Source organism: Mus pahari, chromosome 5 (assembly GCF_900095145.1).
Source record: "Mus pahari chromosome 5, PAHARI_EIJ_v1.1, whole genome shotgun sequence".
NCBI classification, from domain to species: Eukaryota; Metazoa; Chordata; class Mammalia; order Rodentia; family Muridae; genus Mus; species Mus pahari.
Window position 1 is genome coordinate 102,326,522 of NC_034594.1, and position 16,967 is coordinate 102,343,488.

Genomic DNA, 16,967 nt, shown 5'->3' on the forward strand with positions numbered 1-16,967 from the left:
CACACACACACACACACACACACACACACTGCATACACATTTCACACACATGAATGCAAGAAAAGTAGTTACCAAGAGTCAGATTTTGGTTCAACATAATGATAGCAACTCATTCTTAATGACGTCATGCTCACAGACACACCCTCTGAGGTGGTGGAACATGGAAAAGAGCTTTTCAACCCTCTGAGTCATCAACAGGGTTGATGATTCTGTCTTCCAGAGTCCTACAGAAGGGGATGAACCCTTGAATGGATTTCTGTTGGTACACGGGTGGGAGGAAGCCTCTCTATTCTCTTCCAAATAGATTTGCCTAGAAAACCGAAGGTTGTGTTGCCTGGTAACTGGCTTTTTTGCTCTCTTGAATTGCCCTGGAAGACTCTCATGGGTTGAAGATGATTTCCCCACAATACGATAGCAAGAGAGAGAAATCAGAGTGAAAAGTGATGGGGGGGGGGATTTGTGAAGGCCACTCAGTCCCTTAAATAGCTTGACCTAGGCCTCTAGATGGCTCAGTTGACCAAGTGCTTTCCTGCAAACATAAGGAGCTGAGATCAATTCCCAAAACCTGAAACAAAGGGGGGGGGGTGCTGGAGAGGTGGCTCAGTGGTTCAGAACACTGATTGATTGATTAATTGATTGATTGCTCTGCCAGGGACTGGGTGGTTTGATTTCTAGCAGGTCCGTGGTAGCTAACAACTGTCTGTGACTTCACTTCCAGATCTGGTCTCCTCTTTTTGACTCTATTGGTGCTAGGCACACATGTAGTAAACAGACATACATGCAGGCAAAACACCCATACAATTAAAACTAAAGTAAATAAATCTCAAAATAGAAAAAGAAGCCCCAGTGCTGGGGAGGTGGAGACGAGGGAACCCCTGGGGCTAACTGGGCAGTCAGCCCAGCTGGATAAGCAAGCTCTAGGAAAAAGTGAGAGATCCTGGTTTCAGGAAGCAAGGTTTGGGGCTGGAGAGATGGCTAATTGGTTAAGAACACTTGCTGCTATTACAGACATCCAGGCTTGTTCTCTAGCATCCACGGCAACTCACAATTACTTGTAACTCCAGACGGGGCTCTCTTTTGACCCCCATACATACAAGTAGGCATACATTCATACACATAAATTAATTACTTTAAAAACATAAGATGTATAGCATTCTCAGAAAACCACTGGAGATTGACTTATGGATTACACATAGAAACATACAGACATAGACACTCAGACAGACACTGAGACACACACCCCCCACACACACACACACAACTGTGGAGCAAGATTTCTTTGCATCTTTTAGAGCATGTAACCCTGTGCTTTAAAGAGTTGCTGCTCATTAAAGAGTCACTGATTTGATTTATTTAGATGAGGTAGGGTGTAATGGCACACACCTTTGATCCTAGTACTTGGGAGGCAGAGGCAGGAGGATCCCTGTGAGTTAAAGGCCAGCCGAGTCTGTGTACTGAGTTCCAGGGATACATAGGTGAGATTCAGTCTCAAACAGACAGACAAATGAAGCTATTAAACAGATGTAAAAACAGAAACTGGGGAATCTGCATCCAGAGAGAAATACTGACCTGGTCTGGGCATTGAATCCATCAGGATGTCCAGTAACTGCTGCTTCCTCCAACTCTCAATTTGTGACACATAATGTATTGCTGACTTGCCACTGAAATCACAAAGCTTTGGATCTCTGGGAAGAACAGACGAAGCACCAAAGATTATTAGGCTAAATCTGTTAGGACATAAGAACACTGACATCAAATAAACAGAAAACTTCTTAAGTTGGGTAGATAATAATTATTTCAAAACACAGCCAAGAGAATGATCATTTCTCAAAAATTTAACAAGAGGCCTCGTGACATATCTCAACTGGTAGAGTGCTTGCCTAGTATGCACAAAGCCATATGTTCCATCCTTAATGCTGAATAAGCCAGGTATTAAGGCTGGCCATTCTAGGCTGGCCTGAAACTCAGCTGAGAATGGCTTTGAATTTCAACCCTGCCTTTACCTCCCACATGCTTAACAGATACATAGGCCACACATGTCTGATGTACTGGAGAGTTAACTCAGTAGTCTTCCAACAGAGCTATATCCCCAGCACCCAAACGGCAATTATCTAAACCAATGAAGAGCAAGATATCTTAAGAATAATGTTTAATTTCAATATTGATCCATTCCTCAAAATTACAATGAATTCCCTTTTATAAAGATATTTTAAAAAATCAGTCATCAAGTTTGCATGTAATTTCAGCATATTGCAGCGGAGTAGCTGCCTTCCAGCGGGTGCTAACTGACCACCCATACTCACGCATGGTGCCGGAGGAGCTCAGCTAGAACTTCGTCAGGTCTGTAGGCTGTTAATACATCCAGACTCTCAAATAGGTCCACATCTCTCACAGCCAGCATCAGAGGGGTCAGACCATGTGAGTTGGGGAAGTTTATATCCAGGAACTCTTCACATGCCTTTAACAACAAAAGGTTTTGTTTCTGCTATGTTTTCCTGTATGGCTACTTAAACTAATCTTTGCAGTGGTATTTCTTGGCCAATTCTCATTTTAACTTTTTTCCCCTGGAGTGGGGATTGCACTGAGGCATGCCTTAACTTCAATATGTTCTCCCTCCCCTACATTGAGGCATTTTATTGGTATTTTACTTGGGATGCCAGGGTGTCCCCTCCCGTGTGTTTTCATCATGGTCCATGATGCCGCTGAGGCTGTCAGTACATCGAGACAAACAGATGGGTTGGGGGCGGATTGTTCTGTCATCTTCTAGGTTTTTGAGTCTCACATCAGATCTGGAACTGGTGCCTTCACACCCTTTGACCTGCCTGTGATTATCCCTGTGATTATCCCAGCTCTGAGGTCTCTGATGAGCTTAAATTTGCCAGTGTGGCCATGCCTCACCATGGCAGCGAGGAACAGGACAATGACTTTGAGTAGGGCCTGATGACAACTGGAGTTTGCCTCTCTTCTAAGTTTTGTTGATGTTCTTGAGACCATTAAGAGGTCATACATGTATATCCTGGTGGAGGTCCTTTTGTTTTGTTTTGTTTTTAACAAGGTCTCACGTAGGCCCAACAGATCTTGAACTCTCTCTGTAGTTAAGGGTGATCTTGAACTTCTGATCCTCCTACCTCCAACTCTGGGATGACAGGTGTACACCACCATGCCTAGTTTATGTGGTGCTGGAGAATGTGTGTGTGTGTATGTGTGTGTGTGTGTGTGTGTGTGTACAGGTGTGCACATACCATCAGAGGACAACTTCTGTTGGTTTTCTCAGACCACCAGAATTGAAATGCCAAAAATTGAAGGCCAAAACTATCTCTAGTGCTTGTTTTATAGACCAGAGTCACCTGCGAATTTCCATCTGTGTTTCAGTTTCTGCCATGGCAATATAGGCTTTACCTCAGCTTCTCCCAGGGCAAAATGGAGATAATGATATTACCTCAGCAGCGTGCTCTGGGAATTAGTTAATTTTTTTCCCCTCAGTCTCTGAGAAGAAACTACCTCTTAAATAATGCTTATTATTATCTAGAGTCAATATGAGAGTTTTGAGCTGAGAGTCGTAGCACAGTAGCACGTCAATTTAGTGTCTATGATTAAGCTTGAGTTCGCATTCCAGCCAATAAATAGTTCCTTAAATCTTCAGGGGTTAAAAAAAAAAGCAATAATAATAATGTTATAAAGACAGATTGAGTTACAGTTACATGTGACAAGACCATTAAACCATTAAGCAAAATGGATTGGCTTTTGGAAAAATTTCAAAGCCCCAGCTCAAGAAATGTACAATGAAAGGCTGGAAACCGCCCTTTGGTTTTGTTACAATTGTCATTGAACTTGACCTGGTTAGGGTATCTTTCATTTCTTGATCTGTTTGTGTCTTTACCATAAGGGATTAGAACAAAAACAAACAAACAAGCACAGAACAAAATAAAGTTTCCTAGCAACAGTATGGACTTTCTCTCAGTTTCGAGCTCACTTGTTCTCGCAGCAGCAGTGACGGTCAATGCCAGGAGTAAGGAACTGCTAAGAACTGAAGTCCTCCGTTATTCCTACAGTTTGCAAGGTGCTTTGTGGTGAAGGATCTAAAGGAGAGGATCAGTAACCCCCAAATAAAACGTTTTAAAAACTATATCCTTGGGGCTAGGGAGATGGCTTGGTGGCTAAGAGCCAGCACTGCTCCTGCAGAGGATCTGAGTTCTATTCCTGGCACCGAGGCCAGGTTGCTCACTCTAACCCACAACTCCAGGTCCAACAGGTCCAGTGCTCTGCTGAACTCCAGGGGCCCTGGACTCATGTGTCCAGAATGCACACACAGATACCCATGTAGACACATGATTAGAAACAGAAGTAGATTTTTTAAAATGAATTTTCAGGCTTGGGGGGTGGGGGAGTTGGTGGAATCTCTGGAAAGTATTTGCCATGCAAATATGAGGTCCAAAATCGGATCCCCAGAGCCCACACAAAAACCCAGGCGCCTGCTGGATGGTAGTCTCCTCTGAGATTAAAACAGGTCATCTTGGAGGAGGAGCACTCATTAAAGCAAAGGATGTTAAAGGGAGGTAAATAAACAGGATGTTCTAAAGGGAGGTCACACATTCCACCTTTCAGGAAACCTCTTTAAGTAAAGCTGGGCGACATAGCTAGATCCTATCTCAACAAAACAGAACAACAGCAGCAACAACAAAATGCTGGCCTTTAATCCCAGCACTCAGAAGACAAAGGGTGGGTGAACTTTTGAGCTACACAACTAGACCCAGGACAGCCAGGGCTAAACAGAGAAATCTTGTCTTGAAAAACAAAACAATAACCAAACCAAACCAAACCAAAACACAACCACAAAAAAAGTGACACAGTGAATGAAAAACCTCATAGTTCATAGGAACTCCCTGAAACTGAGCAGATTTATTCCTCTACTGTTACTGAGAGTCCATCTCACATTTGCAGCCTTGAAGAAGTAGAGTCAAGCTGAACTGCCTGGAAGAAGCAGACAGCAGCCAAGACACCTTGAAAGGTTTAGACAGGCTAAACTAACTGCAAAGGACCTTCTCCAACCTGCTGAGCTATCTGTAGGTTGTGCAGTGAGCATCAGGCTCTCAGCTTTCATGAGATGTCACCTGAAGGGACTTTAGCCAGCTTGGCCAGAGTAAGCATGGCTCTGTCAGGCCTTGCCCTTCTCACCCATTCCCTCTGCCTAATATAAACTGTTAGATTATATTCCTAAAGTTAGTCACCAAGGTCTATTCCCTTATTTGGCCACTTCCCCCTCCTAAAACTGACTACCAGGGTCCAGCTATTAAGGTATTGATGTCCAGCAATCAAAAGGCCCCTTCAGCTCCCCTAATAACACACCTAGTTAAAAATTAAACACGGGATTTACCCTTTATAAACCACCATTTTCCTATGGACTACATCTGACTCCACTTTATCCAGAGGCAGTCCTTGTTCCCCTGGGACAAACGTGCCCTTCCCCCTCTCCCTTGTTCTTTCCTTCTCTCTCCTCCTCTGTCCCTTATCTTTGTCTCTTCGGTAATATCTATACCTCAGTCTGTCTTTGGTTCCCTATCTGGGGTAAGAAGACATTTGTTCACATCTCTTAGAAATAGTGTCACACAACAGCATAGTGGCATGCCCTCCCACTCCCAGTGCTGAGTCGAGGAAGACTAGAGGAGCCCTGGTTAGCCAGCCAATCTTACTCTGAGATCCAGGCGGATGAGAGACTGTCTCAAAAAAACAAGAAGGTGGATGGCACCAGAGGAAGGATAACCTATGGTGAATCTCTGATCTTCACACGCATGTGCAGGTTTGTGCACATGTGACACACACACACACACACACACACACACACACACACACGCAAATGTATTCCTCTAAAGTTCTTTGGGCATAGCTAAATATTGTGCAATGTGTAAGCTCTCTGATTCCCTTTTCAGGATAAAGATAATAATTGCCACTGGCCCAAAGGGATCTAAACAGCAACTGTGCAAATGGCAGTGATATCCAGGGAACTGCTCTGAGCAAGCTGACAGCGGTCCTCTGGGTCTTCCTGGGGATCATCATTTCCCAGGGGCTGCAGCGTGACTTAACTAGAAGGGGGTGGAATTAGGTTGCTGCTCTGTTCTTTTAGAATCTTGTTTTCTACTTGTGTCCTGTCTGGGCCTGTGTCTTTCACAACTCTCCTGCCTGGAACGTTATGGAATTGCATTTGAAATAACTCTTTTCTTCTTTGGAAGGAGTGTTGGGGGCCTGAAGAGCTGGCTCAGCAGTTAAGGGTGCTTGCTACTCTTATTATAAGAACCTGAGTTCAGCTACCAAACCCCACGGTAAACATTTCCCAACTGCCCATAACTCTAGCACCAGAGGATCTAACACCCTCTTGAGGCCTCTTCACGCACTTGTATACCTGCATACACACACACACACACACACACACAGAGACACACACACACACCTATAAACACATACATATATAAAATGTACATATAAATATACATGTATAAAATGTACATATATAAAATGTAAAAGCTTAAATGTAAATAAAAATAAAGTTTAAGGAGTCCCGTCCCGGGCATAGGATGGCAGAGTCTGTCTGCTGCCTGCCTGCCCACCTCTGCCCACGGTAAACATCACTGTAACCAACCAGCAAGTGTCGAAGCTGCTCCAGATCACCTTGCCACGAGCTTCGTAGGAGCTGCATTTGGGGAGCCTGAATTCCCTTGCCTGCCAAGAGCTGTCTCTGGATGTCACCATTAGCCACATGGAGCGCAGTTTGATTGCTGTAATTGCAAAGGGTGATATCTGCGCCCCCTTCCAGAAGAATCTCAACAACCTGCAAAACAATGAAGTCCTTAAGATTCAAACAGGAGTGTTCTTATTTCTAATTTAAAAAGGTTCATAATTATTTATGTTGAGCATATTTCTATCCTCCCAATTTTTCAAAGTTCTTTTTTTGTTTTTGTTTTTGTTTGTTTGTTTGTCTTGGGTTTTTTTTTTTTTGAGACAGTATTTCTCTGTATAGCCCTTGGCTATCCTAAAATTTGACCTGTAGACCAGGCTGGCCTCTAACTCAGAGACCCACCTGCCTCTGCCTCCCAAGTGCTGGATAAGAGACATTCACCACCACCACCACCACCGCCCAGGTGTTTGTTTTTGTTTTGTTTCTTTTAGCTAGTGTCTCACTATGTCACCCTGATTGGTCTGGAACTTGCTATGTAGATCAGGCTGGTCTCAAGCTCAAGAGATCTGCGTGCCTCTGCTTCTTGATTGCTAGGATTCAAGAAGTATGTCATCATGCCTAGCTTACAAAGTTATTTTTTATTTAATTAATGTGTGTGTGTGTGTGTGTGTGTGTGTGTGTGTGTGTGTGTATGTGTGTGTCTGTGTGGCCATGAGGGCCAAGAGGGCATCAGATCCCTCCGTTATTTGTGAGCTGCCTGCTATGGATGCTGGGATGACAACTTTGGTCTCCAGGATTGCACAGCAAATGCTTTTAAATGCTGAGCCATCTCTCTAGCTCCATCTCTAGAATTCTTCATATTTTTGAGTGGCAGCTGTACCATCAGGGTTGGATAGAAGATTAGATATGACTCTCATTCATGATAAAGAAAAGGCAGATAAGGGCTGGAGAGATGACTCAGCGGATAAGAGCACTGACTGCTCATCCAGAGGTCCTGACTTCAATTCCCAGCAACCACATGGTGGCTCACAACCATCTGTAATGGGATCCAATGCCCTCTACTAGTGTGAAGACAGCTGCAATGTACTCATGTAAAAATAAATAAATAAATCTTAAAAAAAAAAAGAAAGGCAGATAAGAATGTAGTAAAAACGGAAGATTGTAGGCTGGGGGTATAGCTCAGTAGTTGGCGTTCATGCCTAGTATCTGTAAGGTGGTCCCCAGAACCACCACAACAAACTATTTGAGTGCAGGTAGCTATGATTTACCTTTTAAATGTTGAGACCGAATCTCTGTAACGGCTGGTGTGGTGGTCACAACTTTATTCCCAACACTTGGGAGGCAAAGGCAGGCAGATCTCTTTTTGAGACCAGCCTGGCTGACACTGAGTTGTAGACCAGACAGGGCTACATAGTGACAACCTACCCACTCAACACCCACCAAAACAACAACAACAACGACAACAAACCCAACACCAATAACAACAAAACCAACTCTGTGACAGGGGTGATTTCTGAGAACTGTATTGTCAGACTAGGGATCTCTCTATATTTTTTCTTCTAAAGCCATATAAGCATTGAAGTCTTTTTTTTTTTTTTTAAAGGGGATCGTGTAGTCCAGGCTGTCCTTTAGGACCCTGAATTTCTTTTTTTTTTTTTTTTAAAGATTTATTTATTTATTATATTTAAGTACACTGTAGCTGTCTTCAGACACTCCAGAAGAGGGCGTCAGATCTTGTTACGGGTGGTTGTGAGCCACCATGTGGTTGCTGGGATTTGAACTCCAGACCTTCAGAAGAGCAGTCGGGTGCTCTTACCTACTGAGCCATCTCACCAGCCCAGGACCCTGAATTTCTGATTCTCTTGCCTCTACTTCCTAAGTCCTAGAATAAAAGGTTGCGTCATGACTCCTGGTTTATGTGGTGCTGGGACTCAACCCTGGGCCTTCATGCATGCTAAGCAAACACTATCAGTTGAGCCACAACCGCAGCTCCCAAAATTCCAACACTGAAGTCTTACAGTAGTTTATAATTTAGAAAATGAAACTCATTATGTATTGTCTATTTATCATTTATCAACCTATCATCAATCATATATTTTTGTCTGCATGCCTGTCATCTCTGTATACCTCCCTATCTGGCTCCTTATCATCTACTCTATCAGCCAATCTACCATCTATCTACCTAACATCTACCAACTTACCCTAACCTACCCCTGTAATGATATTTCATATGTATACATTTCCATTAGCTATCTGTTCAGCAGCAAGTATTGGGTTCAGGGCCTTGTGCTTGCTAGGCAATAGAAATCAACTCCAGCTCTGGTCTGGCTTATAGAGTCCTGGATGTTGCAGATACGTCTTTTATTTATTTTCAGAGAGTGCACAAGCTACATTCAAATTCTGAGGTAATTTTTTTTTTTTCAACAAGTATGGAATAGGTGCCCAGTGTGTGTCATGACTTATCTTTGTTCTAAGCCCTGAACAAGGAACCAGGTAACTACCCAGACTTCAACCTCCTCAAAGTTTGGTGCGATTAGAGAGACCGGTGAGAAAGAAACAGTGTGGTGAATGTAATGGCAGAAGGGAGCATGGGAGGCCGGAGTGGCGTGAATGAAGAAGGCCACTGAGGACTTTAGGAGGCGATTGTTACAAGGGCTGAGGCTGCAGCTCAGAAGGTTAAGTGCTCTCCTGGCATGCATGATGCCCTAGAGTTTGTCCCTAGTACTGTATTGACTGGGCATGGTGACCCACACTTGTAATCCAAGTGCTGGGGAGGTGGAGAAGGGAGGATCAGAACTTCAAGGTCATCCTTGGCTACATACCCAGTTCAAGGCCAGCTTGAGTAGTGTTAATGGCCTCTGGGTGTGACTGTGTGAGAGTTGTTTGTGGGATGTTTTGGTTTGTTTTGTTTTTTGTCTACATTCGTTTTTAAAAAGCAATTGGAAGCTTAAAATAACAACAACAACTACAACAACAACAACAACAACATTAATAATAGCTGCGAATCCTCCAGATCTGGCAGAAAGCAGCATACTAGACAGTGCTGTCAGAAATCCTGACCCCTGAGCTGGGACTTTGCAAGGACTAGGAACGTGAGTTCATTGGTAGAGGAACAGGAAGCACTCAACTTTCAGGAAACCAAAGGCTTCCTGTCAGACTCTATTTTCTCCCTCCCCACTGTACCTCTGCTAGATTTTCTTCCGCAGCAGTAATAAGAGGCGTGTTCCCCGTCTGTGGGTGCTGAAAGTCAAGATTGCCAAGGACCGAGTGGACTTCAGGAATATGGCCGCAAATGCCTTCCACGTCACCCCTTGAAACCACTTCAAGGAAATCATGAATCAGTTTGTTTTTGTTCATCTTGCTGGTTCCATATATTTTCTTTAAAGAGAGAGAAAAAAAAATGATTTAATGACATAAAAGTCAGCAAAACAGTAGGTGGTTCCAATGTAAATGTTCTGCCTCTAGTGCTATTTGCTTCCTTCTTTTATATGGGAAAACGGGATGTAGTGAAGGGATGGTTTAGTGGACAAAGCAATTGCAGCTCAGTGTGTTCAAATTCTCAGAACCCACAGAAAAGCTATGCAAGCTCCTGTAATCCCACTCAGTAGGCTGGTGGAGGGTCCCCAGGACATGCTGGCACATGAAAGTAGCTCAACTCAGAGAAAGAACCCTGCCTCAATAAATAAAGTGGAGAATGAATAAATGCCCAACATCAACTTCAGGCCTCCATATGTACAGACACATGCATACATACCCACTCACCATCTATATATCCCTCATACACACACAGATGTAAAAATATAGTAAACAGAGTCTGGGCAGATGACTCTGTTGGTAAGATCACTTGCTCTGAAAGCATAAGAACCTGAGTTTTATTCTCTAGCACTCATTAAAAAAAAGTTTGAGTTTGATCCTCAGGAACCAGATGGTAGAAAGAGAGAACGGACTCCTAGAAGTTGTCCTCTGGCTTCGACATGTGTGCTGTGGAACATATCTACATACAGATACAAAGACACAGACATATAGACATACACAATAGACTATAGAGGAATTTTAATCCAGCAACATGGCTGCTCTGGCAAGCAAACACATCTGAAGACCTTCTAGGTCTGTGTGATCTGGCTGGAATGCAGACACTCTCTGGATTGCAGTATGATCTGGTTGTAATATAAACACACCCTTAGTATACACCTAACAATGAAGGTAAGGTTAGTATGTAGAAGGAAGCAGCCATGTTTGAAGGAGATGTCTAATTGAAAGGCAGACAAAGTGACAAATCAGAGAAAGATCTGACAGACTGAATCAGAGATAAGATACACCTAACTTGCACAAGAATAGCACAGGAAAGAGGGGACTTAAGAGAGCAGTATAGAAACAGGTTGCAGGTAAAAATAGAATGAACCAAAGATTAAGAAGGAGTCAAAAGATTGGAACAGATAGCCAGAGTTACAGATCAAGCAGAGCAATTCAGTGAGAAGCTGAGAGAAGGCAGTTTGAATCAGTCAGCTTGGAAAGGAGTTTGAGCCAGAACAGTGGAGTTGAGCCAGCCAGCCAGAGTCAAGAAAGCTAGAAAGGATGAGTTAATTCGGGAATAATAAACTTCTGAGATGACAATTACATCTGGTGAATACAAGTTACTTTTACCCAGATATGCATATACACACACACTAATAAAAAAAATGAAAATATTGGGGGGGAGAGATGGCTCAGTGGTTAAAACACACTGGGTGTTCTACTAGAGATCTTGAGTTAAATATTCAGCACCCACATGGAGGCTCACAACTGTCTATAACTGTAGCACCAAGAATCCAATGCTGCCTTCTGGTGTACAGACATATATTACATAAAATACATAAATCTTTTTAAATTTTTATTTCATGTGCATTGGTGTTTTGCCTGCGTGTATGTCTGTGTGAAGGGTGTCAGATCTTCTGGACCTAGAGTTACAGACAGTTATGAGCTGCCATGTGGGTGCTGGAAATTGAACCCTGGTGTTTTAGAAAGCAGCCGGTGGTCTTACCACTGAGCCATCTCTCCTGTCCCTATAAATTAATCTTTAAAAATAAAAATAAAAGACACATGCCTTTAATTCTAGCACTTGGTAGGCAGAGGCAAGAGGATCTCTGAGTTTGAGGCCAGCCTGGCTCTAGGACAGCCGAGGCTACATAGAGAAACCTTGTCTCAAAAAAAGAAAAATTACAGAAGTCATATTGTAATGTATAAATTGCTACTTATTTTTAACACTTTGCATTTGGTCACATCCATGTACTTATGTGTAACCTCCAGTTATTTGTGACACATCTATCGGATTATATTATTTCTTCTCTCTGTGATCCAAGTTGCCTCCAATGTTCCACTCCACAAACAAGACTGTGGTAATATCCTACCGGAGCCTTGTTATGCATATGCCAAAAGTCTGCCTGCACTAGTGTACCAAAGGTATTCAGTTTCACTAAAATGTGCCAGATGTTCTCCAGAGTGACCCCACCAAGCAACACCTCCAACAGTGCCAGCAACGACTCCAGACATTGGCTGACCATGGTCCCCGTATTCATCTCATCACACTAATCACAAGCATTTAATAAGTGTCACACTTGGAACGTCACTAAAGGTGGCAAGAGCAGACAATATGTTCAAAATGGAGTCACAGACAAATTTCAAACCAGTACACATGCACTTCCTAGCGAATCGTTTCAAAACTTAGATTTATTTTTGTAGGTTGCTTCTCAAAATGCAATATCACTTCAAGGCCAAGAAATGTTTTCGTAAACATCAGAGGATAATTATAGCTTGTCCTTCAATAAAGCTAAAAACCATGTATTCAGATAACAACCAGGCAAAAAAATATGTATTTATATCGTTAGATTATTCATAAAGGAGAAATAAAACCTCAAATATCCAGTGATTTTTTTTTCTCCAAGGTTGTTACTTAGCAATGAATGTTTAGAGTCTGTGCTTTAACTTGTTCATGTGACCTTTTTGTCTGTGTGTTTGTTTCTCAGATAGAGTTTGGCTTTGCAGTTCAGGCTGGCCTAGGTCCCAGGCTGGCTTCAAACACTCCCTCCTCCTGCCTCAGACTCTTGGGTGCTGATATGGCATTGTTTCTCACCACACCTGGATCTTGTATACTCTTTAAGAGAACATTTCACAGGTAGTATCTATTCGCTAATATAAAAATAAATTTAAAAAATATGAATTTAGCCAAATTGCAATCTCAAAATGATCCAGACACCAGAAGACTGGCAATGTGATTATTATTTGGTGATCGATGTCACACTTGAGGATGCCTAGAGAAAGACATTGGAGAATCAAGGACACACCGTAGGGTCCACACATCAGGCACCCAAGTGATGTGGACCGATTTGCACTGACCCTTAGGGCTGGAGGCCATTTTCTCCTCTGGCTTCCAGCCTGAACGTTTCAGTTTTAAGTTTTGCATAGAGAAAACTTCTCTCAATGTTCCATTGAGAAGGTTTGTTTGTTTGTTTGTTTGAGCAATCAGTTTTAAACAACAGTGTTTTGTTCTAAATGGTTAAAGCAGAAAGTTTATCTTGTGTTGGGTAACAGTCATCTTTGTTCTTAATTATATTATCTACTTGTAAAGTCAAAACTTTTGCAATTAATCAGATACAACACAGGATTTCATGATGTCATTGTCATATGTGTATATAACTTCATTCTCATCCCCATCACCTCTGGTGATCTCCCTCCCATGCCCGCTGGTCTCTTCCTCTTCCCAGCTGATCCCTACTAGTCTGTTTTTTTTTAAAAGATGTAATTATTTATTTTATGTATATGAGTACACTGTAGCTGTACAGAAGGTTGTGAGCCATCATGTGGTTGCTAGGAATTGAACTTAGGACCTTCGGAAGAGCAGTCAGTGCTCTTAACCACTGAGCCATCTCACCAGCCCCTGGTCCCCTTCTGATTTCATGCCTTTGTTGACGTTGTTTTGTGGCCCAGTGATTTCTGTTAGGTTGCTTATGAGAGCCTGGCAACTTATCAATAAAACTGTTTGTTACAGTCTACATTTGGTTTGGAATATTATATAGAAAAGACTTCAAGCAACTGAAACTTGATAGTAAGTTAACAAAACTTGCCCCAAAATACAGGTTTACAATATTGAGCAGTTACACAGAATTTACAAATACTTAGGTGATTAAAGTACAAGATTATCTCTGCACAGAAATCAGTGGAAGAGGGTATTTCTTATTAATATGCCTTTCTTGTCAGTACTAGTTTTCCCTATGGTCTGGAGGCATTGCTGTTAAGTTTTGAAAGGGATTATTTGAAAAATCAAAACTAGCTTATAACAACTCTAAGGATAGAATTACTTAAGCTTAGGACACAGTTTCCTCTTTCTTTCAGTTTACCCCACCCTCATCCCCGGGGACATTCTTCCCGAGGAAAACAAAAAGTTGCAACATGCGGTATTATCTGAAACAGGGTGAAAACAGCTTACCTAGAGTCAGTTTTGCTGAGGGAGCTGGGACCCAGTTGAAGGAGCTCCTGACCGAGGAGCAGCCCAAATCATCCTACTTCAGGGCTCTGATTTCCGGACCAGCTATCACCGCTCTCTTCAACTATGTTTCCATTTAAAAGCAGCATAGATTCAGAACCTTTTGTTTGGTTTCCTTCCAGTGTTACACAGTTCAAACACTTTATTTAAAAAACAAAACAAAACAAAAAAACAAACAAACAAGTATTTAAAACTGGTTCTGGGTGCACAAACCCTTTGGCTCAGTGCAAGGAGACTTGCTTAGTTTACGCAGGCTGTCACCCGGGCAACCAGATGCAGTGTGTTTAGCTTGGAGAATTAAAAGTAGGACAGTCTTATGGAAGAAGGAAAACAAGCATCGTGCATGCCTCTAAGCTGCTGTTGGGGTGGTTAAAAAAATTGGGCTCCTGTGCACATCCATGGATGACCCATTGCCTTTATCACTAACTTAATGACATGTTCTCCAGAAGAGCCATGCCTCTGTAGTTTCTGCTATGTGCTGAATCAAATCCAAGTTAGGTCAGAGGGATAGTATAAATCATACAAGCAGGAATGAAGACATTTTAAAGAGACACTGGGACCCCTTCCTTTGACTCTCAGACTATTGAAGCACTGGACCCCAAGAAATTGGAAGTCCCCTGCTGGGAAAGGGAAAGGCTGAAGCCCAGGGCCAGCCAGAGGAGGAATTTGTCTCCCAGGAAGTGATTTCATACACCTTGTCTGACCACTTTGCAGAAGAGACCGGGGCCCAGACAATAATGGGTCAGTACTGGGCGGGTTCACATCTTGGCTGGGACTGTTTAGTTATACATACCTGTTGCCCTTTATTAAAACCTAAACGTCACATCCGGACCTCAATGATGGATTAGGGTGGGGGTCATTAGACTTGTTACTTTTCCCAATGTGGCAACATTGAATAAATCTCCTTTCTCTGCGTTTCCATGTTTCTTGTCTGTTTAAATGGCCTATTGAAGACAAGTGGTCCAGCCTGGCTTGTTAGGGATTGCCAAGACTTAGGCATCTTAACCTGATAACATTGGTAATAAGAATCCAATCCAATATATTGCTCCTGGACTAGTGGTATTCATTGACCCACATTTGAGAAATCCTTTCATTAGAACACATTTCTTCTTCCTCCCCTCCCTCCTCCCCTCCTCTCCTCCTCCTCCTCTCCCTCCTCCTCTCCCTCCTCTTCTCCCTCCTCCTTCTCCTCCTCTTTCTCTTCTTCTTTTCGTCATTATTTGAGACAGGATAGCACTTCGTAGTTCTGGCTGTCCTGGAACTCATTATTAGACCAGGCTGCCCTCAAACTCACAGAGATCTACCTGCCTCAGCTCCTGGGTTGTACATTTCATGCCTAGAGTGGCTTATAGTATTCTAACACAAAGGCTTCAGCAAATTAAATGCATTCTTGTCAGACTCATAGCCTACAACTAACCCAGCAATGGGTTTCTGCCCCCCCCCATTTATTCTAGTCTTTCTAAACATTATATAAGGTTTGCTCTGTGCTGTACAGACTTCCAGCCAATTTTTAGCAATTCTTGTTGTGTCATTGACTGCCCTAAAGTCTCCTTTTATTAACTGTAATAGCTTTTGTTGTATTTGCTTTGTGATTCTCTTAGATTCACTTCTATCAAAACAAGCATTCAAGAAAGACAGCATTAGGTTGGAGAGATGGCTCAGTAGTTAAGAGTACTTCCAGAGGTCCTGAATTCAATTCCCAGCAACCACATGGTGGCTCACAACCATCTGAAATGGGATCTGATGTCCTCTTCTGGTGTGTCTGAAGACAGCGACAGTGTACTCATATAAATAAAAATAAATAAATCTAAGACAAAGAAAAAAAAAAGAAGAAGAGCCAAATGATTGTAAAGCCATAAAAGCCATAAAAAAAAAAAAAAAACATGAAAGGAAAGCATTTCCCCAACTGTTTAGTAGAGGATTCAGAAAGTCAGCAAGTGGGTTGCCAAGCTTTACAAATGAAAATACAAGGCAGGTTCTCCTATAGCGTTGGCGAGCCTCTATTTTTCTAGGTAGCCTAGAATGGTCTTGAATGTTGAATCCTCCTGGCTCTTCCTTCCGAGTGTTTCAGTGTACAGTTGTGGACCCTTCATTCTTTACAATTATGGGGTTCTGGGACTTAAAACCAAACATTCCTGCATGCTGGGCAAGCACTGTACCGAGTGAGCCATATCCCCAGCCTGGGGAGCACTTTTACAGAACCAAAAACCAGCAAGGACTTGCCATCAACAGATCTATACTACAAAATAGACGACAAGAAGTTCTTCATCATGACAGGCAATGGCGTCAGTTCTAAAGTGACATTTTAGAAGTTGAATTAAGCCAGGTGGTAGTGGTGGTGCACACCGTTAATCCCAGCACTAGGGAGGTTGAGGCAGATGGATTGATGTGAGTTTGAGGACAGCGTGGTACAATGGGCACTATTGAAGTGAGAGATTAAAAAGTTGAGTCACATGTATACGTATGACATTATGATATTGGGTTCAGTGAAGTAATGGAATTAGATTAACTGAAAGTGTACCTTAAGAGAGTATGAGATCAGTCTCTCTCTCTCTCTCTCTCTCTCTCTCTCTCTCTCTCTCTCTCTCTCTCTCCCCCCCCCCAACCTAGTTCAGTTCAGGCAGGTCTCAAACTTGATATGTAACTGAATATGTACTGGAAGAGAAGCAGGGCTCTCATTCATTCACTCATTATCACTGGTGTGTGTGTGTGTGTGTGTGTAGGTAGGTAAGACAATTTGTAGAAGTTAGTTCTCTTCTACCATGTGGGTTGTTCTGG

The 16,967-nt window shown here is 42.5% G+C and overlaps 1 protein-coding gene across 1 annotated transcript in view; it reads right to left on the reverse strand.

The window, feature by feature from the left end:
- Positions 1–14,293, reverse strand: part of Map3k19 (mitogen-activated protein kinase kinase kinase 19) — a 44,471-nt gene extending 30,178 nt beyond the window's left edge. Inside the window, exons 1-5 of the mRNA XM_021199216.2 lie at positions 14,133–14,293; positions 9,854–10,048; positions 6,635–6,823; positions 2,304–2,458; positions 1,570–1,685 (exon numbers count right to left, since the gene is read on the reverse strand). Coding sequence (XP_021054875.2) covers positions 1,570–1,685; positions 2,304–2,458; positions 6,635–6,823; positions 9,854–10,027 — 634 coding nt within the window. The 5' untranslated portion in view covers positions 10,028–10,048; positions 14,133–14,293. The remainder of the gene's footprint in view (positions 1–1,569; positions 1,686–2,303; positions 2,459–6,634; positions 6,824–9,853; positions 10,049–14,132) is intronic.
- Positions 14,294–16,967: the final 2,674 nt, after the last annotated feature.